A 27,492-nucleotide genomic window follows, 5' to 3' on the forward strand; every position below is an offset into this window, starting at 1 on the left:
AAATATGGTATATTTTTATTATAAAATTTCTGAGTTGAAAAATTAGCTTAAGAAGTGAGATGAAAAGAAGAGGAGATATAGCTCTGTCTTACTTTTAGGCAGTTACCGAAGAAGTCTCAACTAAACCTCTTTGGTAATAAACATGAAGCTTTTACTACTTTCCTAAATTTTCACTTATGATTTTTTAACCTAAGTCTATTACATGATTGTCATGTTTACACTGAAGAATAAGAAAAACACAAAGCAAAAAAATAACTTCTTAAGAATGTACTCATATTTGGATACTTCTTTCCCTTAGTGATCCACTAAATGGCATATTACTAAGAAATTCCTAGAAAAATTTGACATCTTCAGTACATGAGAAACATTGAATCCATCATAGAGACATACCCATCTCCCTAGCTGTTTCCATATGCAAGGCCTGGATTGGCTCTTCTTCTCTCCAGACATTTTCTCCTGTTCTTTTCTGAAGATTACATCATGGGTTTCCTGGGCCTCTGTGTTCGGGAAAAGAGGATAAAGGAAAAGGATGACATTTTGGAACTATCAAATGTCAAGAAAAATAAAACACCAGTTACTCAGCAACAAAAACCATATTATGCAATTAGTATCTTCATTCCTCTATCATCATGGATTCCAACATCAGTACTAACTGATCATTTAAAGTCATTGTCATGATAAGCATCTTTATAACATTTACCTACTTTGTCTGGTTAAAAAAAGTTCATGTTTTGATTAGGAAATTAATTATAATAGCAGTATAATTCTCTTTAGAATATTAAACAATAGAGTTTCATTTTGAAAGTTAGTATTAAGCTTCATCTTAGTTTACTATTGTGTTTTAATACTGATTTACCTGTAATGATGTTGTGTCAACTCATAGAAATAAGTAATAATTTGTATAGTGCTTCCCAGTTTAAAGGTGCTATCACATGCATTTTCTTATCTTCATCTCAACAATTATAATAGTGAAGTGTTACAGGGAACAATATTCAATATCTTATAATAACCTATAATGGAAAATAATCTGAAAAATATATATATATGTGTGTGTATATATATATATAACTGAATCACTTTGCTGTACACCCAAAACTAACACAATATTGTAAATCAATGATACTTTAATTATAAATAAATAGTAACAATAAAAAAGAATAATGAAGTACTAGATATATCAACTAAGTACAAGAATAGATGGCATTTGCAATTCATGATTTTGTGACTTTAAAAAAAATAGTTCTTGATCATACATGAAGTTTTGTATTTGGGAAAATAAACCTACACACTGAGGCAGAATGTATACCAAAACTCCCCTAAGTTTTATGTACATGTCTTTTTAAATTCATTTATTAATTTCTATTCCTTTTCTTGAAATGGTTTTTAATAAAAACTTTACAGATAACACTACTATTGATTTTTCTTAAGAATTCATAAAAAGACATTGATATTGTAACTTCTTGACTAGTATTATATTTCCCTTCTCCTATTTCTTTGTAAGTTCTTGGATTTTAAATATTAGGACAGTGATTAAGGTTGAGGTTGGGTATACTGTAAGTATATATTTAGTCACAATGGTAATATTATAATAAAGCACTTAAAATTGAGCACTTAATTATTTTAATGGAGGAAATAAACTTGTTTTTGTAATAATAGCACACGGTAAAAACATGTTTAGTACTATTTACACTCTATCTTGCATAATGTTACCATAGTAAAATGGACTTCAATCCAAATAATGGAGTAAATAAACAACACATCATAGTGATAAAAGTGGAATAATACAGAGCAAAGATGAAAACAGATTATAAGGTCATTTACAACTCTGCACAAAGATAATTACAGTTGACCCTTGAACAACAAGAGTTATTTTTTTTGCAGTTTATTGATTCTTTTATTTGAATTTTATTTTATTTTTTATACAGCAGGTTCTTATTAGTTATCTATTTTATACATATTAGTGTATACATGTCAATCCCAACCTCCCAATTCATCCCCCCCCACCCCACCCCGCTTTCCCCCCTTGGTGTCCATACGTTTGTTCTCTACATCTGTGTCTCTATTTCTGCCTGCAAACAGGTTCATCTGTACCATTTTACAAGAGTTTAAACTGTACAGGTCCACTTATACACAAATTTTTTTTTCAATAGTAAATACTACAGTACTGTGATCCAGGTTTGGCTGAATCCCCAGATACTGAACCACAGAAAAGGAGGAACTGGAACCAGGGATATGGAGGGCTGACTGTAAATTATACGCAGATTTTTGATTGTGTGGAGGGTCAGCTCCCCAAACTCTCACGTTGTTCAAAAGTCAACTGTACTAGGTCTGTCATTAAAACCACCTTGGTGTCTTTCTTCCCACCAGCGCCCGCAACACATACATTAGGTTTTTCATTGTAGAAAGTTTGGAACAACCAGAGTAATATAAAGAATGTATATTTATAAGTCTTAATTATCTCTAGTAGTTCTATCATATGGAGATAACCATTGTTAACATTTTACTTTATATCATCCCAGTCTAATACTTACATTATATTTATATTCTGTACAATTTGTTTTGTATATGATGAAATAAAATTCATTTTTTATGGCAAGATGAGAAAAATTTAAACATAAAATTTTCCTCTGCCTGGTTGGGCTTCCTCCCTCCCCTTTAGCATGTGTTGTGAATTTGTTAGCCAGACCTCCTTAGGAGATAATGTTGCTTCTTAATCTCACAAAGAGCCACAACTCCTTAAGAAAATAACCTTCCTTCTTAATCTTGTAAGGGGCCATGATAACCCATGACCCACTACTTTGTATGTGTAGATCTGGATTGTGTAAACTGTCAATGATACATTATTTGACGTATCACAACTTGTCTCAAAAACTTATATAACTATGCATTGAACTCTAATAAGTGGAACGGTTCTCAGAGCTTTCTGAAAGACTATCTCCTGGGTTATAATCCTCAGGTTGGCTTGAATAAAATTTTCCATTTCTTCCTTAGATCAACTATTGAATAATTTTTTGTCAACATATATATATGTTAATGCAAGTTCGTGTGCCCGACGCACAGTGAGGCCAAACAAACTGAAACGTCGGAGTGTGGAGCAGAGAAAGGTTTACTGCAAGGCCAGGCAAGGAGATGAGGTGGCTCAGGCCCTAAAAAGGCCCTAAGCTCCCCCAAAAGGTTTCTGCAAAGCACTTTTAAAAGCCAAGTGAGGGAGGAGGGTTGCAGGGTATGTGATCAGCTTATGCATAGTTCTCTGATTGGCTGATGGCGAGGTAGCAGGGTGGTGTCACAAGGGTTAACCTTATCAGTCCTTACGCTCCAGGAGGCCTGGGGCTATGTGCTCAAGGTCATCAAGTAGTTCTTCCATTTGGTGAGGGGGGGTGGGGGATGTTCACATCTGCAAAACAACTCAGGAAATTTGCATCAAATACTATTATCTAGGTACTTCATAGAGGAGCTAAAGCAGAGGATATGGGGGAAGGCCTGTCCTGGGAAGGCCCCATGGGGTCCTTCTCGGTTACATATATAATTGTCTTATATGCTGTTTTGGTACTTGTTTTTGTCATTATATATCTACATTTTCCCCCATCATCAAATAGTCTTTTAAAATATGAAAGGAATGATTTGGGGGAGGGTATGGGAGGACTGTCAAATACATTCACAGGACTGTCAAATAGTCTTCTAAAATATGAAAGGCATGATTTTGGGGAGATTAATTTTTAAGCGAGTCATGGTTGCTTAAAATCAATCTCTAAGAAAATTATTATGCATAAGAGATAGTTGGCTAATTAACAAATAAATATATCCATGTTTTTATTAACATATACTTTTAAAAACTTCTATTACAAAAATTATATTTTGTTCTTCGTGTTACTTAGAAAATTCTCCTATAAATATACTTCCTCCTAAGAGTTTGCTACATATTCTCCTAGTTACAATGAACTTTTAAATGACTAAACAGTATTTCATCATATAGATTTACTGTAATTTAATCAATCCCCAAAGTTGGGCATTTAAATTCATCATATCCTATTCTTATAAACATATCATTATTAAAGTCACATGAATTTCAATTCTCCTTTGAACCTCAGCTTCCTTATTGGCAAAATAAGGGAACTGGGTCAGAGTCCTAGTATGCTCTAACTATAAAAAATTCAAGTTCTAAACATAGCAGATCTTTAATAATTGGGTGAAACAATTTGTGAACTCTTAGAAGAAATATGACACATACAATTCACACCTTTCAAGGTAGTAGTGTGTGTCTGTGTGTGTGTGTGTGTGTGTGTGTGTGCTGGAAGGAGACACACCTAATCATATAGGATGTTATCTTCCTGGAATATCAATTTCACTTCAAGATTTGGGAATAAAGTTTGCTGTTGCTGTTGTTTTTCCTGCTAAATATATTAGAGTGAAATACAAAAATCACACTAATTTTTAAGATAAAAATAAATTCTTTGAAAAAAATGTCATATTTCTGAGTGTGTCCTTTAAGCTCTGCCCCAGAAGTCAGGATTTATTTCCCACTTTTACCAGGAAAGGATGCAAGGCTCTGATTAATCGAATAGGAAGAAGGCTTATCAGTGAACCCAAACCATTTCAGAATTGGTACTACATTTTAAGAGTAATTAGGACATTTGAAGTTGTCTTTGGCCCTGGAATCTAAATACAAATTCACTCCACTGCCTCATTTGAGAACTTGTCAATATGTTAAGGTTTGTTTGACTTTACTAAATCAAACCTGTCCATCTTGCTTTTCTGTAATTTTATGAAACTTCTAGCTCATTTCTTTTAAAACCAGAAGGCCAAAGTCCATACAGCAGGTGTAGCCTTTCTAAACGTACCCATAGGGAGTATCGACCACTGAATATAATTTATATTTCTCATTCACTGCTTTATAATTTTGCATCCAGTGGATGGTTTACTTTCACAATCATCAACCCTACTTCAAATGCTCTACGTATGTTTACATTAAACAGTGAGTTTGCTTTAAAAAAAAATAAAGTTTCTAAAAGATAAGACTTTAAGGGTTAAGTAAAAAGAACCAAAAGCAGCCGGATTTTTTCTAACACAGAGGTTGAAAGAAAATCTGATACGTGAAAATTTGAATTACAGCATTTCAAAATCCAAATGGACTAGAAAGCCAGTTTTTCTTATAAAAATTATTTATAGCAAGGCAAATAGCTATTAAGGGCAAACCTTGCCAGGGACTTGGTTTTTTAACTCCAAAACTAACACGCAACGTTCATAGGACACCAAATGACGTGCAAAGCAACGTACACTCGATGTAGAAAATCTAAAAAATACCTCTGTACTTTTACTCCCTATACGGAGAGAGCAAATAACTTTTCCTTTCCTTTCCTTTTTCCTCCTTTAATCCATTTATTAAACTTTTTAAATTAACTCTTTGAAAGCGTCTGCTTAGTGGCCGAAATTGGCACGCAGGTACAGAAGGAGGTCACCAATACGGTCCGGCTGGGCCTCATTCAGCCAAGAGCATCTCTGGACGGCCTCATCCCTCCAACTAAGAAAACACAGGGAACAAGCTCTCAGAAAGCCAAGGGACTAACTGCTTAAGAGGATCTTCACTCTCGGTTAAACTTTCCTCCAGGAGCATTCTGGGACTGGCTCCTTTCCTGAACAGCTGAGGACGGGTGGTCTGGGCGGGGTATTCAGGCCAGACCCTGACTCTGGGAGTGACCTTAGGACCCCTCCCTCCTCGGCCCCCAGCGGACTAGAAATTAAAATAAAATGTGTAATACAGCGACCTGAGGTAACTTTGCAAATGAGTCTGCAGCATCTTCTCGGGCGCTTAGAAACTCGCTTACGAGAGGAAGTCAGGGACCAAGCTGCCAGCCTCAGCCTCGTCAGGGTCCACACACCGGCCGACCGCGGGCTGACCCGGAAGTGCTCGGCGGCGGCCTCCACGGCGGGGGCAGGGGCGCGGCCAAACCGGCGCACACGGGCGCGCTCCCCGGGAACTCCCGCGGGTGGCTCGGCGCTTTCCCGGAGGCGCTCCCGAGCCGCCGCGGACGCCGCCAACATGGCCGAGACGAGCGAGGAGGTGGCCGTGCTGGTGCAGCGGGTGGTGAAGGACATCACCAACGCCTTCAGGAGGAACCCGCACATGTGAGTCGCGCGCCGGCGGTGCCCCCGCCTCCGCCGCCTCCGGGGGTCGTCGGGGGCGGGAGGGGGCGGGGCCAAGCCTCGAGCCGACCTCGGACTGCAGGTCTTGACCCGCGCGCTGCTCACAAGAGCCGACGGAGCCGGGTCGGGGCCCGACAGTTGTCGGCCGCCGCGGGGCCAGCATTCCGCTACCGGAAGAAGCTCTCGGGCGAGTCCTTAGAAGTGACCTCGGAAAATCAAAACGTTGCGACTTTGTTTGGTTCACCTCCCTCCCACCCCTTTCCCAGGAGTTCACGAAACTCGAAAGACTTCACCCGTGTGTCCACGTCCCACATCCGTTTAAAGTACACGGTGTGGGTCTGTATGTGCTTTGTTAACACAACTCTTTTGAGATTCATCCCGGACCTTGATAAGAAGGGGTTACTGATCATCTTATTCTCCATGGGCCAAAACCCCCTCAGTTTACTAGCCGAAGGTAGCTTGAGGCTGCTTTTGACTTTCGCCTCACCTGTCCCAAAATTATAGAGGAACTTCGATGAAACATTTTGTTTCGAAGGTGAACAGGGCATTCTCAAGAGAGTAGCTTCTGTAGGCACAGGTTGGGTCTGGTGGGAAGCAGATGAAACCTCGACACTTTTTAGCATTAGCTGATTCATAGTTACAGGAAGCATATTAACTCTTTTTTTATTCAAACGCTGCTGCCCTCTTTAAGTAGGACACCACAGAACTGACACATGTATCTTTTCCTCCTTCCTTTCCATTTTACTTGGAGTACTCCGGGAAGATCCCGTAAGAGACTGTATTCTCTCTGATACTTCTGCTTTTATGTAACGAAAAAGAAGCTGTTAAAGGAGAGATATATCTACACATTGTACAAAAGAGTAAGGAGGAAGCAAGAGAGTAGCTATTTTCCTATCCTTCCTCCCTTCCTCCCTCCTCCCCTCAAGAGAAAGAAACATGGAATCCAGTTTTACATTGTTTTCACTTTATCTAATTGCTTATGGAGTTTTTTTTTAAATATTTTATTCTTTAAACTGGAACGCATGAATTATTCTTTTTAAGCAGTCTAACTCCTTAAGCTTTTCCGCTGAAAAGAGGTGCCAAACCTTCATCTAAATGAAGTGTTCTTTTCCTTCAAGGTGATGCCCTCAGATGTCTTGCTCCCTCGTGGCACACAGTTGGAGACCTGCAACTGTGCCTCATTAAAAACAAGACACTGCTGGCCTCAAAACACACCTGCCACCTCTGACAGCGTACACTTCCTTTCCCCTTGTGACTGCTGCCTTTTTCAGAATGAGAGTGTTTGGAATGATTTCCTGGCAGTAACCATAGTGGGTACTGGGCCTTCTAAAGAATGCTTTGATGCCTTGTTGTATATCAGTCTTTCAGTCCCCTTTTGAGAATGAGAGCTTTAATGCAAATAAGAGACATTCTCAAAAAAAAAAAAAAGTTGGACAAATGAAATGACTATTTTCTCATCATTTGGGGTTATTTTTCTTAAAGAAATTGAGGAGTTAGAAAGAAGCCTAATAAGTAAAGTAATCATCTTACTTTGTCTTCTTTGAAGTAGACTAGAAAAGCATCAGTATTTCATATTTGAAAAAACTTGAGTTTGAGTGTTCATTGGCCTGGCAGGTTGACACAGTGCAGTTTGGAACACGTCCCAATTCTTCTGGATCATATTTACTGAAACTCATAATGGACTTTAATGCCCCCCCAGTCGCATTTTTTATGATGAGATCTCATCAGTGTGCTCTCTGCCAGTGCATAACTTATAATTATTAATAAGCATTTGGGTCATTCAGTATTTTTTAAAGTTTGAAATAATTTGGGCATTTGAAATAATATGAAATAATGATATAGATCTGAAATTTTTAAATAGCTTAACTCATTGTTTAATATTAATCTTCAGCTATATTTTAGTACATATTCCCTACAGTAGCAATATCTCCAGTAATATTACAATGCGTCTTTAAAAATGTCTTATAATTTGGACTTTTCAAAATTGCTCATACTTCCTCCCCTCATCTAACCCTTTTACTTCCAAAATGTATACGCTCTATTTCTAGTTAAAAGAAAAAGGCATCATTTACCTTAAAAGTTAGTACCTAGTTACACTTTTCAGTATTATAAAAGAAAGTTTTTCATTCTTTACTTTTTGTTTTCCTCTTTTCTACAAATACAAGATAGATCATAATTTTATTAGCCAACATCTACTACAGTAAATATATTGACTTTGTCTCTGGAAATTTCTAGCCAGTAGGAGTTGAAGATATAATGGGTGAAATGTGGATTTTGTTACTGGTGGGTATGGATAGGTTACCCTTTCTCAGCCTGTTTCTTCTTTCTTTTTTTAAAAATTTTATTTATTTTATTTATTTATTTTTGACTGCGTTGGGTCTTCGTTGCTGCGCACGGGCTTTCTCTAGTTGTGGTGAGTGGGGGCTATTCTTCGTTGCAGTGCGCGGGCTTCTCATTGCAGTGGCTTCTCTTGTTGCGGAGCATGGGCTCTAGAGGCTGATGAAAACATAGGAAAATCACCTCACACAGTGTCTTGCACTTAGATGCCACTAGGTAGATAGACTTAACCTGAATCCCTGTGTTCCTTAGGAAATATATTGGCCAACTGAATGATGAATGTGAAGCACTTTATAAACTGAAAAATACCATGAAAATGTTGTTTGTGTGGTTGACTCCTAGAGAATACTTTGGAAAAATAACTGAAGGCTTGACCCAGCGACAGGTATTAGCTTAATGTACAGACCCTGTGCTAGTGTGGAGGACAGCTGTTTACAGTGTAATTAGGGTCATGTCAAAGTTCTCTTATCCAGAAAGTTATTATTTTTTATTACTCTGTAATATTTATTGAATTCTCACTGTTTATGTAGCTACCATCTTCACAGTATGGAATAGGAAGAAGTATAAAATACAGTTCTTGTACTCAAGGCCCTCAGAAATATCTGTGATGTTGGAAATGTTCTTTATCTGTACTGTACAAATGGTAACCACTAGCCATATATAGCTATTGAGTGCTTGAAATGTGGCTAGTGTGAAAGAAGAACTAAATTTGAAGTTTTATTTAATTTTAATTGATTTATACATAATGGACACATATGCCTGGTGACCACTGTATTGCACAGTGCAGGTCTAGATGGAGACCTAAGACTTGTATGTGTGAACAGTGCATTTACCCTGCAAAGCAGTGTATAATAAGGGCTGGACTAGCAGTATGGTAAGCAAGTCGTACGTGAGTCTATTAGAAGTTAAAAGGGAAGCTGAGTATGTCTGGGCTAGTGCTCTTAGGGGAGGCGGGTTTTTGAGTGGCACTTGGAAGACAAGGTAGGATTTACAGTCTTGGAGACCTCTACAAGAAGCAGTGAATGGACTAAAAGTAACAAAATGTGATTGAAAAGATAAAGTAGGGACAGATTATGGAAGTCCTTGACTATCTGACTTAATTTCATTCATTCCATCGGTACATTCAGCAAAAGAATGTTTCTATTTGATAGATACAATGCTGGTCTCTAGGTATATGGGGCTAGGATTGGGGTATACATTGATGAACAAACCGCACTTGGTCCCTGCCCAGTGGAACTTTAAACAAATCAACACACAAGTTATGAAAAGAGCCCCAAAGGATAAGAAGGATAGTTTGAAAGAATAATAACAGAGAGGACTAATTTAGGATGGAAGGTCAAGATAGTTTTCCTGAGGAAATAGCAATTTGAGACATGAGGCTTGGATAAGAGTTGGCTCAGGGAAAATATACTTCCTAGGCAGTGGGTAGGCCCCAGTGAGAATTTTTGAGTAAGGCAGTAGTAATGAAAGGCAGTTTCACATCGTCTGCAAGTTGAAGTGAAGAATAGGAAAGCGTAGAATCATTAATTGACTTCTTACACTTGATTTTTATCTATTTATTTGAACAATAGTATAGTTGTAAAAGTTGGGTTTGCAGTCTCACAGTCCTGGATTTGAACCTTGGCTTGTTATTTACTAGCTGAGTAGTCTCAGATGAGACTCTTTCCTCATCTATAAAATGGAATTAAAATTCCTACTTTATAAGATTAATGTGTGGAATAAATGAAATAGTGTATGTAGAACCTAAAACAGAGCATTGCATATAATAAACACTCAGTAAACAATAGTAATTTGTGTATCTGTTTTCTAAATAGGGTCAGTAATATAATTTCAGTGATAGTAATCTTTAGAATTGAGAAAGCTTATGAGGTCTCTGAAATATCTTAATCACCAGTAAAGTTTTAGTTAACAATATGCAAGGGTCAGTTCTTTTAGATACTTTTCTAACTTTTTGGTCATTCTGGAAAGAATTCCAGTTTGAAGGAAAAAAAAATAACTATTAGATTAAAAAGGTTTGTACCATTTGCTGAATCTTGGGCTGTTGTCTCTTCAGTCTTTCCACATTACAGGGTTCAGTTTTAGTATTTGGGGACCATCCTTACCTCCCCGACAGGAAGCTGGTCAATATTACTTTTGTAAATAAGTGGACCTACTCCAGTTAGACTGATGTTTCTGAAAAGTACAGACAAGAGAAGCTGTCTAAACATGAGGAACAAGGTCAGTATCAGTGCTGTACGAACCTTGAACTTCATCTGGAAGTTAGTGGATCCCCATTGTGAAGTGAAGCACTAAGGGAGATATACCATGCTGTGGATGATCTTTTTAAGTAAATATGTAGGTTCATTCCATGTTGCTATTCCTTCGGAGCAGCCTTCGAAGGTAACCTAAAAAGTGAGCACTGTGGTTTCTCGTTGAGAAGACTGGAACTTGATCGCTGTCCCAAATTTTCATGTTTGTAAAAATCCCATGACCTTGTTAATGCAGATATTTACTTGAGTATCCTGGTTAAGCACCAGGAATCTAAATTGCCAGAAACCTAAAAAGAACAAAGAATGGAATGTGGTGGTAGTGAAAGAGTCAGAAATTTCTCTTATGAGACTATTTCATAAGGAAATAACTGGAGATGTATTTGATGTTTACAGCACATTCATTGCAACCATGAACGATACAAAAATTATATAAGAAAATGTTTAATGTGAATTGTTAAATAAAAAAAAAAAAAAGAATTATAGGGGCTTCCCTGGCAGTCCAGTGATTAAGATTCCGTGCTTCTACCACAGGGGAAACGGGTTCCATCCCTGGTCGGGAAACTAAGATCCTGCATGCCATGGGGCATGGCCAAATAAATAAATAAATACAATTTAAAAAAGGATTATAGAAGAGTATGTCCAATATAATCCCACTTTTGTAAACTACTTAGAAAAAAAGGATGCATACCCAACATTAGTGGTGGTAGAGGGATGACAAATGACTTTTAGGTTTTTTTTCCCTGAATTTTCCAACTTTGAGTATGAAATTAGAATTTAAATAGCCAGAAATCTTGCTAGAACTCTAAAAGGAGTTAATCTAAAGCCTGCTTGCTTTCACTGATGCCTTTATTTTCACTGTAGTGTCAAAGGTTTGGGGCTAAATAGTAGGAGATCCAGATTTTGAATTAAGCCACTAGCACTATGACCTTGAGTAATCACCTTAACCTCAGTGGATCTCAGTTCCTTCATCTGACAAAATGAGAGACTGGAGGAATGAAATCCCTTCCAGTTTCAAAATGATTCTGGAATTCTGTTCTAAATTGTCTGAAAAAAAGTGGGCTATGACCTAAGGGACTAGGCATAGGAGAAATCTGAAGTCAAACACACTGTTATTTGGAATCTTACTGACCTACCTTTATGAAGTACATGTTATATTTTTAGGAAGCAGCAAAGCACTGTATCTTAGGGTCAAATAACTTGACAAAGGCTTAACTTTCTTTGCTTTAGCTTCCCATTATCTGTTAACCAAGGAACTTTCCTGGTTGACCTCAGGCTCTTAACTGAATTAATGGTAATATACTTCATCTCTGCCTGGTACTTTGTAGCTTACCACAGTCTTTACATTGTATTATTTGCTTTTCATAACTGGCAGGGAAGGCATTGTTATTCCTGTATTTCAGATGAGGATACTGATGGCAAGTGCCTAGTCAAATTCACATTGATCAGTGGTAGAATGGAGACTAACTAGAACCCTGGACCTTAGAAGATTGAGTGCTTTTGTCTCACATCCTCCTACCTCTCTTTTAATGTTTCTTTTTTTTCATAGTGCTTTATATTCCCTGATACGACCATTTTCATTCTCTTTACATGAGAATAGCTTTTGGGTTTCTCAGTCATAAAATTTGAAAGCTGGATGAGACCTAGCAGCCCATTTCCCTTATTTAGAAATGTAATGCAATTCCTCTATTTTACAAATGAAGAAATTGAGGTCTACAGAGGCCAAGTGGCAGGAGATAGAGAGATATCTATATCATATTGACAAAGCTAGGATTTGGACCCACGGCATTAGAAGGAAATCAGAGGTAATGTTCTTCTGGAGAGTCAAGAAGTGATATTCTTTGAAAACTATTTGAATATTATCACTGAAGTGCACTGATAATCAGCGTTGCAGTAGCAGTTATTGAGCACCTGCTATATCCAAGGCATTCTTGTTTTTTAAAATTATTTCTTGGAAGGATAATAGCCAACTAAAGCAATGTGTTTTTATTTGTGCAGATGGTTCTGTACTTTCATTTAGGTACCAGATTATTAGTTGGGCATTTTATGTGTGGTGTAAATAGTGAGCAAGGCAGGTTTTTACATTGTGAATTTAAGTAAAAAGTCCTCCCCCCAAAATGGACTATACTCAGAAGCTAGGATTCTTTTATTCTTGTTACTCTAACATTCATATTGTTGACTTTTGCAGTTCTTTGTAGTGTTGTAGGTGGTTGTTAGATCTCAGAAAACAGACTTTCTTGAAATAATTACACTGAGTTTATTATTTTTTAACTATAATTCTAGTTTTCTTAAAATATTCTGTTTTACATAGTAATACCTGAACACCAGAAAATACCAGCCATTCAGACATGTATTTAGTCAGTTATAGATCTAGATGTGGCTAGTTGTCCTAATAGTGTGTTAGATTAGATTAGATTTCATATCACCAAATACAAAAATATATTTTGAAATACTGGACATTGGCCTCAGATGCTCTCTCAGCATTGCCCCATTCTTCCTAAGAACTTCATTTATATTACTAGAGTGGCAAAGTGTTAACATTTTATTATAGATATTGACACAACTCCCCAGCAAAACCATCAGCTTTGTGTAGTCTGGGACCACCTTGTTTTATTCATTTTTGCATTTTCAGAACCTAACACAGTATCCCATTCATTGTAGTACTCAGGAAATGTTTAGATAGTACTGGCATGGTGTATCAAAACACCCGAGTCAACTGAGTCAGTTGTCGGGACAAAAAGCCTTAGGTCCCAAAGTCTACTTGGGAGTTAAATCAGCTCAAAAGAATGGTTAGTGACTTGCAACCCCTAGAATACCCTCTTGTATTGATATATCCCTGTGTCACTAATAAAGTGATCAGTAGCAAGTAGGTTACTTCTGAGCTATCCAGTTTAGAGTTTCCAGGACGGACTTTATTTTAGTTCCACAGCCTCCCACCAGTTTGTGATGGTGGCCTAACAGATAGAGTGCTTTTCTTATAACCTGTAATTGAACAGTTTTCCTCTTTGCATTTGTCAGTCAACATACTGTCTTGGCAGGGGAATCCAAGGGCATAATAGATGCTGTCACACACAAGCTCTGAAAACCAGTTCTTTATTCTGTTTTTTAAAAACACATTTAAAAAAAATCTGCTTAGACGCTCTAAAAATATTTATGTCAACTGCTCTTGTTAAAAGGTTTCTTGTAAGTTATTCATTAATTAATGGAAGAACATACTATTTGAGAAAGGATGTTTCACATAGACAAGAACTGTAAGTTCTTTATAGTTGAAAGGAATGAGTGCAGGTTTTACAAAAATATTTTTGTGTTTGCTGGTTCATTTACTGTGTAAGTCAACTGCCCTATATATTGTTTATTAAATCTCTGCCTGTAATGTAAATTTTCTTTTTTTTTTTTATTGGAGTATAGTTGCTTTACAATGTTGTGTTAGTTTCTGCTGTACAACGAAGTGAATCAGCTATATGTATACGTATATCCCCATATCTCCTCCCTCTTGGACCTCCCTCCCACCCCACCCCCCATCCCACCCATCTAGGTCATCAGAGAGCACCGAGCTGAGCTCCCTGTGCTATACAGCAGGTTCCCACTAGCTATCTATGGTACACATGGTAGCGTATATATGTCAATCCTAATCTCCCAATTCATCCCACCCTTCCCTTCCCCCACTGTGTCCACATGTCCATTCTCTATGTCTGCATTTCTATTTCTGCCCTGCAAATAGGTTCATCTGTACCCTTTTTCTAGATTCCACATATATGCGTTAATATACGATATTTGTTTTTCTCTTTCTGACTTACTTCACTCTGTATGACAGACTCTAGGTCCATCCACATCTCTACAAATGACCCAATTTTATTCTTTTTTATGGCTGAGTAATATTCCTTATATATATGTACCACATCATCTTTACCCATTCATCTGTCGATGGACATTTAGGTTGCTTCCATGTCCTGGCTATTGTAAATAGTGCTGCATTGAACATTGTGGTACATGTATCTTTTTGAATTGCAGTTTTTTCAGGATATATGCCTAGTAGTGGGATTGCTGGGTCATATGGTAGTTCTATTTTTTGCCTGTAATGTAAATTTTCAACTTAAGTTGAGGTGGATTAAGGGATATAGAAGCCACCACAGATGAAAATGGTCAAATCCTGAAATGTATTTTGTGTTTTAACAGTATTTACATATTAGCATGTTTTTTATTTTAGAAATGTATAAAGAATTATAAAAAAGAAAAGAAAATATGGCCCACAGTCTCACTGATAATATAATTTTATTAATAATCTGGTCTACATATATTTATTAACAGGCAAGCATAAATACATTTTTGACATTTTTAAAATCACAAATAATATGTACAAGTAACTAGAAAATTTAAACTGTATAAAAATAAATCCTCTTCCCAAAAGGTTCCTGGTATCCTTTCAAGAAATTTTTTAATGCATCTATATATCTTTTTAAAAGATTACACAGGGACTTCCCTGGTGGTCCAGTGGTTAAGAACCTGCCTTCCAATGCAGGGGACGCGGGTTCGATCCCTGGTGGGGGAACTAAGATCCCACATGTACGGGGCAACTAAACAACTAAACCCATGCGCTCTAGAGCCCACACACCACAACTAGAGAGAAGCCCACAACTAAGAGCCCACGCACCGCAATGAAGACCCAGAACAGCCAAAAGAAAAGGAAAAAGACTAGGACTTTGCCCTTAAAAAAAAAAAGATTATACAAAGGGCTTTGTGCTGTACACTGTGTTTGGCATTTTGCTTTTTTTGTTTTATGTATCTTAGCACCCTTTCCATACCAGCATATGCAGATTTACCTCATTTTTTTTTCAGCTCTATCACATGGATGAACCACATTTATTTTACCAGTCTTATATTGTTTGATACACATTCAGAGTATTTCCAGATTGTTGCACTGTTGCCATGAATATCCAATGAATTCATATATTTTGGCACAGGATAATTTCTGAACAGTAGAATCACTGGGTCAAAGGGCATATGTACTTTAAAAATTGACAGACATTTTCAAATTTCTATTCAAAGATTAGACCAGTTTTCATTCCTGTAATGGCGAGTACAACGTACTAATTTTTCCATACTCTTGTCAGTATTAGCAGACTTTTAAAAGATTATTATTTCTACCAATCCAGTGGTGAGCTAAATATTTTTAAGAAAGGGAAAAATGTACAGTTTTTTAATATTCTCTAGGATATGAAAATTTTTGAAAAGGCTAGTATTCTTATCTTTAATTCTTTTTTATGTTTTACATATTAAGAGATGAAATTGGCCTGATCCCATGTCCTGAAGCTAGGTATAATCGGAGTCCCATAGTCCTGGTTGAAAACAAACTTGGCGTGGAGAGCTGGTGTGTCAAGTTCCTTTTACCGTATGTCCACAACAAACTCCTTTTGTACAGAACAAGAAAGCAATGGCTGAACAAAGATGGTAAGTATGGAGTCTATCCTCTTTCTTTGATTTTTAGAAGCAGCATGAAATATAGTGGGAGGAACCCTCTCTGATGTTGCCATTCCTGGATTCTAGTTCTGGCTTTTTCATTCACTGCCTGGGCAGGCGTTTAACGTCTCTGTCAAGTGAGGAGCTTGGACTCATCACTCGTTTTCTAATTTTGCATCCATGATGATTCTGTGGAAGGTGCCTCAAGCAGGGTGCCAGACCCTCTACTGCAAACAGATATTCTGATTTTTTTTTTTTAATGTATTGGGGTCATTTGTAAGATATTTGAAGAAAGCATCTTATGGCTAAAAACAGTTTGAAAATCTGTGAAGTGGACTCTAGTCCCTACAAGCTCTGATTCTCTGGTTTCTAATCCTTTAGTACGTTATGAGCAATAGAACTCATTTAGTAGCAGTCCAAATGAGGTAACCAAGGTGTGATGGTGGTAGTTATACTGTGAACCAGGTCAGTGGTTTATGATGGTTGTACTTTGACTCCCAAGTAAGCTCTGGCCCACTGTGTTCTTCTGTTCCTATGCTGAAATGAGCAAAAGAAAACCATCCCATTTCTTCATTTTTTCTGCTTCTCTGAGGTAGTTCTTTGCTGCATCAGACAATCCCTATTCATCCCACCTGGTGTCTTTTCCTTGTTTTCCCCCTGTATGTGATGTTAAGCCTCCATGTACACAAATTCAGTTTACTTTTTAGGTAAACGTAAGACCTGAGTTCTCACTTTTTTGGAGAGTGCTCATCCAAGACCATATTCTTTTTTTTTTTTTTTTTAAACATCTTTATTGAAGTATAATTGCTTCACAATGGTGTGTTAGTTTCTGCTTTATAACAAAGTGAATCAGCTACAGATATACACACGTTCCCATATCTCCTCCCTCCCTCATCTCCCTCCCTCCCACCCTCCCCATCCCACCCCCCCAGGCGGTCACAAAGCACCGTGCTGATCTCCCTGTGCTACGCGGCTGCTTCCCACTAGCTATCTACTTTACATTTGGTAGTGTATATATGTCCATGACACTCTCTCATCCTGTCACATCTCACCCCTCCCCCTCCCCATATCCTCAAGTCCATTCTTTAGTAGATCTGTGTCTTTATTCCCATCTTGCCACTAGGTTCTTCATGGCCTTTTTTTTTTTTTTTCCTTAGATTCCATATATATGTGTTAGCATACGGTGTTTGTTTTTCTCTTTCTGACTTACTTCACTCTGTATGACAGACTCTAACTCCATCCACCTCATTACAAATACCTCCATTTCATTTCTTTTTATGGCTGAGTAATATTCCATTGTATATATGTGCCACATCTTCTTTATCCATTCATGTGATGATGGACACTTAGGTTGCTTCCATGTCCTGGCTATTGTAAATAGAGCTGCAATGAACATTGTGGTACATGACTCTTTTTGAATTATGGTTTTCTCAGGGTATATGCCCAGTAGTGGGATTGCTGGGTCGTATGGTAGTTCTATTTTTAGTTTTTTAAGGAACCTCCATACTGTTCTCCATAGTGGCTGTATCCATTTACATTCCCACCAACAGTGCAAGAGGGTTCCCTTTTCTCCACACCCTCTCCAGCATTTATTGTTTCTAGATTTTTTGATGATGGCCATTCTGACCGGTGTGAGATGATACCTCATTGTAGTTTTGATTTGCATTTCTCTAATGATTAAGGATGTTGAGCATTCTTTCATGTGTCTGTTGGCCATCTGTATATCTTCTTTGGAGAAATGTCTGTTTAGGTCTTCTGCCCATTTTTGGATTGGGTTGTTTGTTTTTTTGTTATTGAGCTGCATGAGCTGCTTGTAAATCTTGGAGATTAATCCTTTGTCAGTTGCTTCACTTGCAAATATTTTCTCCCATTCTGAGGGTTGTCTTTTGGTCTTGTTTATGGTTTCCTTTGCTGTGCAAAAGCTTTGAAGTTTCATTAGGTCCCATTTGTTTATTTGTGTTCTTATTTGTGAAAATGACTCTACTTCCCAAAGCAATCTACAGATTCAATGCAATCCCTATCAAACTACCACTGGCATTTTTCACAGAACTAGAACAAAAAATTTCACAATTTGTATGGAGACACAAAAGACCCCGAATAGCCAAAGCAATCTTGAGAACAAAAATGGAGCTGGAGGAATCAGGCTCCCTGACTTCAGACTATATTACAAAGCTACAGTAATCAAGACAGTTTGGTACTGGCACAAAAATAGAAATATAGATCAATGGAACAGTATAGAAAGCCCAGAGATAAACCCACGCACATATGGTCACCTTATCTTTGATAAAGGAGGCAAGCATATACAGTGGAGAAAAGACAGCCTCTTTAATAAGTGGTGCTGGGAAAATTGGACAGGTACATGTAAAAGTATGAAATTAGAACACTCCCTGACACCATACACAAAAATAAACTCAAAATGGATTAAAGACCTAAGTGTAAGGCCAGACACTATAAAACTCTTAGAGGAAAATATAGGCAGAACACTCTATGACATAAATCACAGGAAGATCCTTTTTGACCCAGCTCCTAGAGAAATGGAAACAAGACCATATTCTTGACTGTTTCTGTAAAGCTCCTTCCCCTTCCCACATACAGCAGTACCTTCAAAAGTGCTCAGTATATCTGGTAGCTAATTTTGAATAAGAACTTTGTTTCTTAGAGAATTTTAATTATAAGTTCAGTAGCCATTACCAAGGGCTTACTCCTACCTGAAGCTGTTCTAAGTACTGTGGGGGATAAAAAGATGAATAATACCTGTTTCCTTTACTCAGGAAGCTTACAGTTGAGTGAGAAACAATCTCTTCGTGGAGAATAGTGTTGCCAAAGGTGACATACCGATTTCCTTGTGTTCCTCTTGGCATTGTCCTTAATATACTGTCATAATAGGTTAATAACACTTTTCCCTGTTTAGACCAGTAGAAAAGGTAATCTGATTTGAAGATTTAATGTGAAATAGTTTCTATTTTCTGTTTCACTCAATTAGTCCACTGATATATATATATTTCTTAATTATAAGGCTATGTCTAAGTTTATGGCATAGCTTAAGTTTGTGGCAGAAACTTAAAGGCATAAGTTTAGGCAGAAACTTAAAGTTAAGGGCATTTATCTGTTAGACCCTCTTTCATTCTCCATTCCATTACCCTGTAGTAGTTTTCATCAACATTAAGGTACAAAGTAGCACCATGTGAATCCATCAAGTTATTTTTTTGCCTAACAGAGCTATATTGTGTATGTTCTGGCACACAGAAATGTATAATTGAGCCAATACATAACTAACTCTGCAGGGGGAGACAAATGATGCTCTTGTAGAGAAGAAACAGTATGAATTTGAAAGTGTCAAAGGCTGTCGTTTCAGATCATTAGCTTTTGCCCATTCATGTATGCTAGCCCAACCCGCCTTCTTCCTGTAGTCTTCCAAGTTCTTCTCTCCATTTCCCTGTTTCTTGTCTTTCTGGGCAGTGCACTGTAGGCTTTACTAAATCTCCTCATCATGTAGTTTTATCTTGATAGACCCAGGAGAACCCAGGCAGAAGATCAAATGGTTAAGCTCACTCACATGAATTGCTGACATCTAAGGTTTGAATTCTGATGCAACTGTGCGTGTGTACAGAAGCAACTTGATTTTATCTTAACCTATGTCTTCATGGAAGTAGTTTTCACTTTCACTTTTGGGGGGCAGCAACAGTATAGTTCAATGCAGTGTCATATATTACTCAGGTTGTATATTGTATTATTGGTAAAAATATGGAAGTGAGTTTCTGATTTGACAAAAAAAGATACCTGAAAATGCAGACTAACATAAGAGTGTTCTGCTAAACTTGTGAACTGAAGAACACAGTGGTGAATTTTGCTAAGGAAAGAAAGTTAAAAGTATTAGGAAAAAGCAGCTATTTCATGAAAATGCTATACTTTTAAAATTGTTTTTGTAGAAAATATACATACAAGAGCCAAGTGAAGAAAGCTGGCAGTTTAAGAACAATTTCAGAAATGCCGGTGTCTTTGTGATTGATCATGCCAAAATCCTAGGCATTCCCTTAAGAATGTATTCTGTAACTGCAGGTGACCTTTATTCTGGGGATATATTTTTTTCTTTTTAACCAAACTGAATTCATGCTCTCATTAGTGTGCTGAATTCCTTAGATGTTTGAAAATCATCTGTATTAGTCAGGGTTCTCCATAGCAACAACCAATAGAGATTTTATGTATATATATACATAAAACGAGATTCATTATGATGAATTGGCTCACATGATTATGGAGGCTGAGAAGTCCCACAATCTGCTTTCTGCAAGCTGGGGACCCGGAAAAGCCGGTGATTTAATTCAGTTTGAGTCTGAAGGATTCAGAAGCAGGGGAGCCAGTGGTTTAAATCCCAGTCTGAAAGCTGGAGAAGATAAGATGAGGTGTCCCAACTCAAGCAGACAGAGGAAGCAAAACAGGGGTAAATTCTCCTGTTTTCCTCCTTTTGTTCTATTCAGGTCCTCAACAGATTGATGTTCACCCACATTGGGGAGGGCAGTCTACTGAGTCTGCAGATTCAAATGTTAATCTCATCTGAAAACACCCTCACTAATAGACTCAAATCATGTTTAGTAATGTTTAATCTGTGCACCCTGTAGCCAGTCAAGTTTAACCATAGTTTAACCAAAAGTAGCCATCACAGCCTCCCTGTTTAATTACTTAGAGAGAAACTAATATTTTTTAAAAGTGTGCTGCAGTAATAGCCATATTTGGTTTGGGAGAGGGGTGATACTGTAATTCTGATTTATGAAAAATCCATGGCAGAAACAAAAAGCAAGAGAGAAGTCCATAGCATTGGAGTCCTGACTGAGTAGTGCTCTGTCCCACACTCTATCTCCAAGTCAGCCCTTCCATCTTTTTGTTGTTGTTGTTCTTCCCTCTTTCTCACAATGCTTGCTCTCAGTCCATCACTGAGCTCTCTCTTATCTCTTCACTAATTATTTCTCATCTGGACAAATATCATTACCTCATAGTTGGTCTACCCCATTTTCAGCCTCTTTCTGTAATCCATGTCCGTCATGCCACTAGTCAGTCGTTTCAAACAACACTTCTTAGAAACACAGTTTGAAAGATGCTTTTCTGAAATATATATCTTCTTGTTTCATGATGCTTAGAGGGACAAGGTAGAGTCATTATCCTTGGCATGGTATTCAAGGGCCTTCACCATCTGTCCCCAGGCTGCATTACCAGCTTTTTCCTCTACTTTATATTCAGCATCAGAGGTTGTAGACTCTCAGCCCCCAGGCTGAAGCCAGCCCACATGTTTATTTCATTTTGGCTTGTATAATGTTTTTAAAATTGTTTTTAAAACAACTTTGTTGTTGGATAAACATTTCAAATCAGGATGAACTTCTAAAATTAGGATGGAAATATGGATTTCTGCCTTCACTTGAAAAATCAGAAGCCTTGGATGCATCCGTTTCTGCACAGCAGCAATTGGCTGAGGATCATAGCCTCTGCTTTTCTTGACTAGGCAAGCCTATTCCAGTTGACTGCAACCTCCTCATGTCCTTCAGACACTGAGGCAGTGTCATTTGCTACTTACCAGGTTTGCTTTGCCTCTTTTTTGCCATTTATTTGAACCCTGGAAGCATTTGAGTTTGCAGCTGTTTGATGTACATTCCAGCCACAACAAACACTGTTCCATTCTTGGACTTTGCTGTGTACTACTGCCTTAATTCCATGCCTTTGCTGAGGTCAGGTTCAGGTATAATGTTGTCATTATTGTTGTGTTTGCCAACACACACACATGTGAATCCTCTTGACTGCTCCAGGAAGCAACAATTATTCCTCTGCACTCCTGTGGGAGTCCTTATTCATACTGCATGCATAGTAGAACTTACCACACTTTATTGTAGTTGATTATTTAAACAGTGTTTATCCCAGCCAAATTGTGGGTTTGTTAGAAAGAGGGGTTATAGCTTGTCTTTATTTACTCAGCACTTTTATGTATTCAATAGACATTTGTCAAATAAGTAACGAGTTTGGTAAGCAAGAGGTTTTAGCTTAGTCTGGCTATTGATTCAGTGACTGTATTCTGTAATAAACAGGACCTTTCTGGTATTTACCACTAGCCTCACCTCAAGCCTCTCTTGTTGTGGTAACCTGAATGTATTTTAGAGGAAGAGATTAATTAATCCAAGTTGACCTTGGATTTATTTTTAGATGCATGAAAACATATCTCTGTTAGAGACAGTTGTCAAACCCAGTGTCCAATACCAGGTGACTGCTCACCTTGGGCCATTTCTAGAATGCATTGAAGCCAAGAAAGCATATTGGTCTTTCTCTGACTTTTCTGTAACATCCTTAGATGTTCTCCTTGTTACAGCTGAAATTTAGGTACTTTTTTTCCTGTGTGTAATGTGCCCTGATTCATTTTCTCCTTGTGATGTGATGATGAGCTAGTCATATATTGGAGTGTGTGTAACAAAGGAATGGTTATTTGCTGGTATATGTTGTGGTGTTTGGAGAGAGATCTGTTTAATTTCAAGAGACTATAGGGATATCAATAGCTCACATCTTGGTAAAACTGCAAAGAAATGGTATATAGTTGATGAGATGGAGAGAGTGAAATAGTCAACTGTTGATTATACATGTTTATCTTTAGCTCTTTGGTTCAACCCTCACTTGAAGACAGCAAAGTAATTGTAGACAGTGTGCTAGGTTGGAAAGAGCATCTTCTTTGCAAGAAAAACAGACCTGGATTTAGACTCAATTTATCAGCACACTGAAGTCATTTAGCAGTGATTTTAGGCAAATTACTTAACCTTTTCCTATTTCCACACCAAAAGAAGAGAATTCTCAGAGGTCTCAGAGGGTTGTCGTGAGGATCACATGAATTAGTGTACGTAAAGCACCCAGCATAGAGACTGGCATGTCATTGACTCTCAAGACACACTAGTTTCCTTTCTCTCATTTATCCAGAGCCAGTGAAGAAGAGGAGCAGAAAAATATATATAATTCAGTAAGGATTCTTTAATCATGTCCAATATTTATAACCTAGTTACTTCTACTTCATTGGCCCTTTTCCATTTCTGGTGTTCTACTTCACCCCCACCTCTTGGATCTGACTGGAATGCTTCTTAAAGGAGGTCCCATCTGAACTTAAGTCCTGAATCAGGAAGAGTTAGCAGTTTATCAAAGAGGAAAGGGGAAGGGCATGTGACTGTATGTGTTACTAGGCATTACTGGTGGTTGGCCAAGGCTGTTGATAAGTTTTAAGTGTGTTTAGAGAATAAGTATGTTTAGAGAACAGGGGGGATTTGAGAAGGCTCCCTCCACTCAGCAGTCGCTGCTCAGCCAGCTCAAGAGATTCTTTTCCTCCCTCTGGTGGCATCCAATCCCAGTATCATTTATAACTGGGCTAGGAGATACAGGCTTTGTAAAAGGAGTTATCACTGAGTGCTTGCTGTGTGTCAGGTATTGTCCTAACACTTCATGGGTATGAATCATTTAATACCCCCATGAGGTAGTACTATTATTAGCTCAGTTTTACATATGAGGAGGACACTAAGGCACAGAAAGATTGATGTGCCTCGGAACTTTCCAGTCAGTACTAGAGCTGGGCTCTGAACCCAACAGCTGCTGTTGCCCTGCTAGGGGGAGACCCTCCAGTAAAAGAAGTGCTCTTCACACATCCACAAAATGAAAAGTGGGGACTTAGGTATTTTCTGTGTTAGCTTTTGCCTTGTGCTGCTATACAGAAGTATCTTGTGGAGGATGAACTCCTCTTCATTTATGGGTGGGGAAGGAGAGTTGCATTAGAAGTACAAACAAATAGCAACTATGATTGGTCAAATACACATTTTTTTTAATGCAGAAAGGGAGAGTCCAAGAAACTAAATACCAGTTTATCTCATTATCTGGGAAGTGTAATGGATTTTGAAAAATTGTGGACTTAAAAAAAAAAATTCCAGAGGCCTTCCCATCATGCACATTTTCATACAGCCATTTAATAACTAAGTGGTTTTTTGTTATTGTTTATTACACAAGTAGAAATTTAGACAGCTTCGCTATAAGAACAACTGCCTCAGTTTTTCTGACTTCTTTGATTAATTGATGTTGAGAATATTCATTTCTTGATAAGTAGTAATGGTGTTTAGTCGAACAAGTATTTATTGAGTCAAACTGTGTTTCAAACAGCTATGGAGAAATGGGATGAATCTCATTGCTTACAACACTAAGGTTGATGTTATGATCCCCATTTCATAGGTAAGGAAACTGAAGTTCAAAGACATTAAGTTATGTAGGCAGTAAGTGGAGAAGTTGAGATTTGAACCCAGGCAGAATGGCTTTAAGGCCTGTGCTCTTACTACTTCTCTGTGATGTGGGCAGACTTGGAATTTCTTTTGGGCAGAGGCCATATTTTTTTCATCTTTGATGAATGAATGGCTAATTTGAAGGTGTATTAGAGAGGACCTGCATCCAAAAAATATACAGTCTCATCAAGAGGGTAATATTTATATAAGTTCAGTAACAAAGTAAGATATACACAGAACATAGAGATGAAAGATTGCTTTCAACCATGTAGGTCAGGAAGGCCTTTATAGAGAAAGATGCTTTTTTTTTTTCTTTTAACTTCAGGGATAGGAGGACATTTCTGGCAGAGAGAATAGGAAGCAGGTAAATCTGAGTTGTAGACAGATGGGCAGTATGTTTAGGGAATGGGGGGTGTTTGGTTCAGGTGGAATGTAGCACATGAAGGCAAAGTAATGGAAAGCCAGGCTGACAAGGACATGGGGACCAGATTCTGTTTTCCAGGTACATTTCTCCAGCACCCTCAGCTTTAGTCACGCGCAGGGTACCCATAATCTTTTGAGAGCATACTGTGTGTGAAGTTCCCTGCCTCTTTACCTTTGCTCATACTTTTTTCCACAGTCTGTAGTGCCCTTTACTGTCTTACTCCTTTATAGTCTTCCCTGGGTACTCCAGTAAGAATTAATTGCAGCTGCTTTGGTGGTCCCCAAAATGTGGTATATGTTTCTACTTCGCAATTATTTTAGTTTGCCTTATAATTGTTTACATATTCTCTCCAACTAAAGGTTAACCTTCTAGAAGGCAAGATGAGGTCTTGCATTTCTCATAATATCCATTCTCTCAGTCCTGTGGGCCCAGTTTAATCTCTGCACATAGTCAGTACTTGGTATATTTTGGAATTAAAGGAATAATGGTATAGAAAATTGTATTTAATTTCCCTGGTAAATGTTAAATTAGTGCCAAAAACTACTAAAAGTAAAAGAAGGAAGAGGTTTATTAGATTGTTCTTTATAGACATATTGACATTATATAATATATACATCGATATTATATAGTATGTTTGTAATATAGACATTTCATGATGCTTGTAATGAGGAAGATAAAGTTCAAAAATAAATGTGTGCTAATCCTACCTTTTGTTGCTCATTTATCAAATGTTATAATATATTCGGTAGTAATGAAATCATAGGCTCACAATAAATGTTAATCTCTTATTGAGATGGTTGAGAATTGAATAATTGATTTTCGTGTTCACTAAAATATTTTAAGATGACTATAGGGATTCACTTATGTGTATTTACTCTTAGATTTTTAAAAGTTTATCTTTTACTTAAACAGAGAATGTCCCAATTATTTATTGTGGACAGACATTTCAATTGCAGTATAATTGAGTTATTAAAAGCAGTCAGACGCTGTCATTGCATATACTAATTGGGTGACTCTGGGCAAATTCCTTAAACTCTCTAGATGTCCATTTCCAAATATCTTGGATTATGATTGTGAGAATTCAATGAAATAATGTAAATAAAATAATAATGTGCCTGATATATAATAATGCTAAATTATTATAACAGTTTTTATTATTTTATTTACTTAGCATTTAATATGAGCTTGGTAGAGGTTACTGTAATTTAGTATTATGCCCTAGGATGATCATCTTAATCCTAAAATTCTTTTTTTCAGTTTTAATAAAATGAAGACGATATGTCTAAATATTACTGACTTTGTTTTATTAAATATAGGCTTATGGAGCTTATTCAAGACCATGATAGATACATAGCTAATGAATATGAATAGACTATACAATGAAAATAGAAAATAGTAAACAAAATCAAAAAATGTTTGTATTAATAATTGTAATTAAAGATGTAAATTAAAACAAATAAAGTACAATTTTTTTATCTGCCACATTCATTTTTAAAAATATACTTACATAGGTCAAAGTTACAGGGACGTAAGTACACTCACGTTACTCTTGGTGATGTAAATAGATACAGTCCATTTGGAGAACAATTTGGAAGTGCTTAGTAGGAGCCATACTGATATATTTGTATTGTTTGACATAGTAGTTCTACTCCTGGAAAAATATCCAAAGAAAATAATCTATGAGACAAAAAGTATGCTTAAAAATGTTTGTAGTAGTATTATCCATAACAGTAAAAACAAAACAGGAAACAGCCTAAAGAATAAGGTAAATGATAATATATTAAACTAAAGGATTGTTATGCAGTTGTTAAAAATGCATACTGTAGCAATATAGGAGAATGCATATGTAATAATGTTGAGTGAAAAACAGAACAAAATTGTGCGTTTATCATTGCTATAACTGTAAAAATGTGTGTAAGAAAGAATAATCTTTGCAGGGGAATGTAAATGAATTGTTAACTAAGTTGGATTATATGTGATTTTCTTTTTGAAAATTTGCACATAGTCAGTTCTTGAAATATTTGTGAAATTAAATGAATAGTGGTATAGAAATTGTGTTTCTTTTTTTGTGCCAAAAACTACTAAAAGAATGAATAGGTTAGTTTGATTATTCTTTATAGACGTAAAGTGGTTTCAGTGTCAACTTTTAAAAAGTTATACTTATCATAAGTAGAAGAAAATCTTCATGTCTTTGTATCTGAGGATAATCTTTGTGTCTCTGACAGCTTAGAACAAGGTTATCATTAAAATTACTATGATATGAGATATAAGTATAATGTGATATATATATATAAAATAGGACCTTAAAAGAAAGAGAAGCCACACCTTCAAGGGTAGGACTATTTGTTTTTAATATGACTTCTCTTTATTTTAGAACTGATAGATGTCACATGCACCCTGCTACTTCTAAATCCAGACTTTACCACTGCGTGGAACGTGAGGTACGTCATTCTCATCAGTGATAAAATGACATTGCCCAAATTTCTGAAGACATATAAGCCTCATGAATTGTTAGCTTTTTGAAAAGTGAAATATAAATCACATATTCATGGCATCTTAAACTTATTTCTTCTTTATAATATCTCCATGACAATTCTAATATACACTT

At 37.1% G+C, this 27,492-nt stretch overlaps 1 protein-coding gene across 2 annotated transcripts in view; it reads left to right on the forward strand.

The window, feature by feature from the left end:
* Nucleotides 1–5,939: 5,939 nt before the first annotated feature.
* PTAR1 (protein prenyltransferase alpha subunit repeat containing 1) overlaps nucleotides 5,940–27,492 on the forward strand; it is a 41,476-nt gene continuing 19,923 nt past the window's right edge. For both annotated transcript variants that reach the window (XM_068552559.1, XM_068552560.1), the window contains exons 1-3: nucleotides 5,940–6,123; nucleotides 16,003–16,172; nucleotides 27,259–27,325. In XM_068552559.1, coding sequence (XP_068408660.1) covers nucleotides 6,038–6,123; nucleotides 16,003–16,172; nucleotides 27,259–27,325 — 323 coding nt within the window. In that variant the 5' untranslated portion in view covers nucleotides 5,940–6,037. The remainder of the gene's footprint in view (nucleotides 6,124–16,002; nucleotides 16,173–27,258; nucleotides 27,326–27,492) is intronic.

The sequence above is a fragment of the Eschrichtius robustus genome, chromosome 10 (assembly GCF_028021215.1).
Source record: "Eschrichtius robustus isolate mEscRob2 chromosome 10, mEscRob2.pri, whole genome shotgun sequence".
NCBI classification, from domain to species: Eukaryota; Metazoa; Chordata; class Mammalia; order Artiodactyla; family Eschrichtiidae; genus Eschrichtius; species Eschrichtius robustus.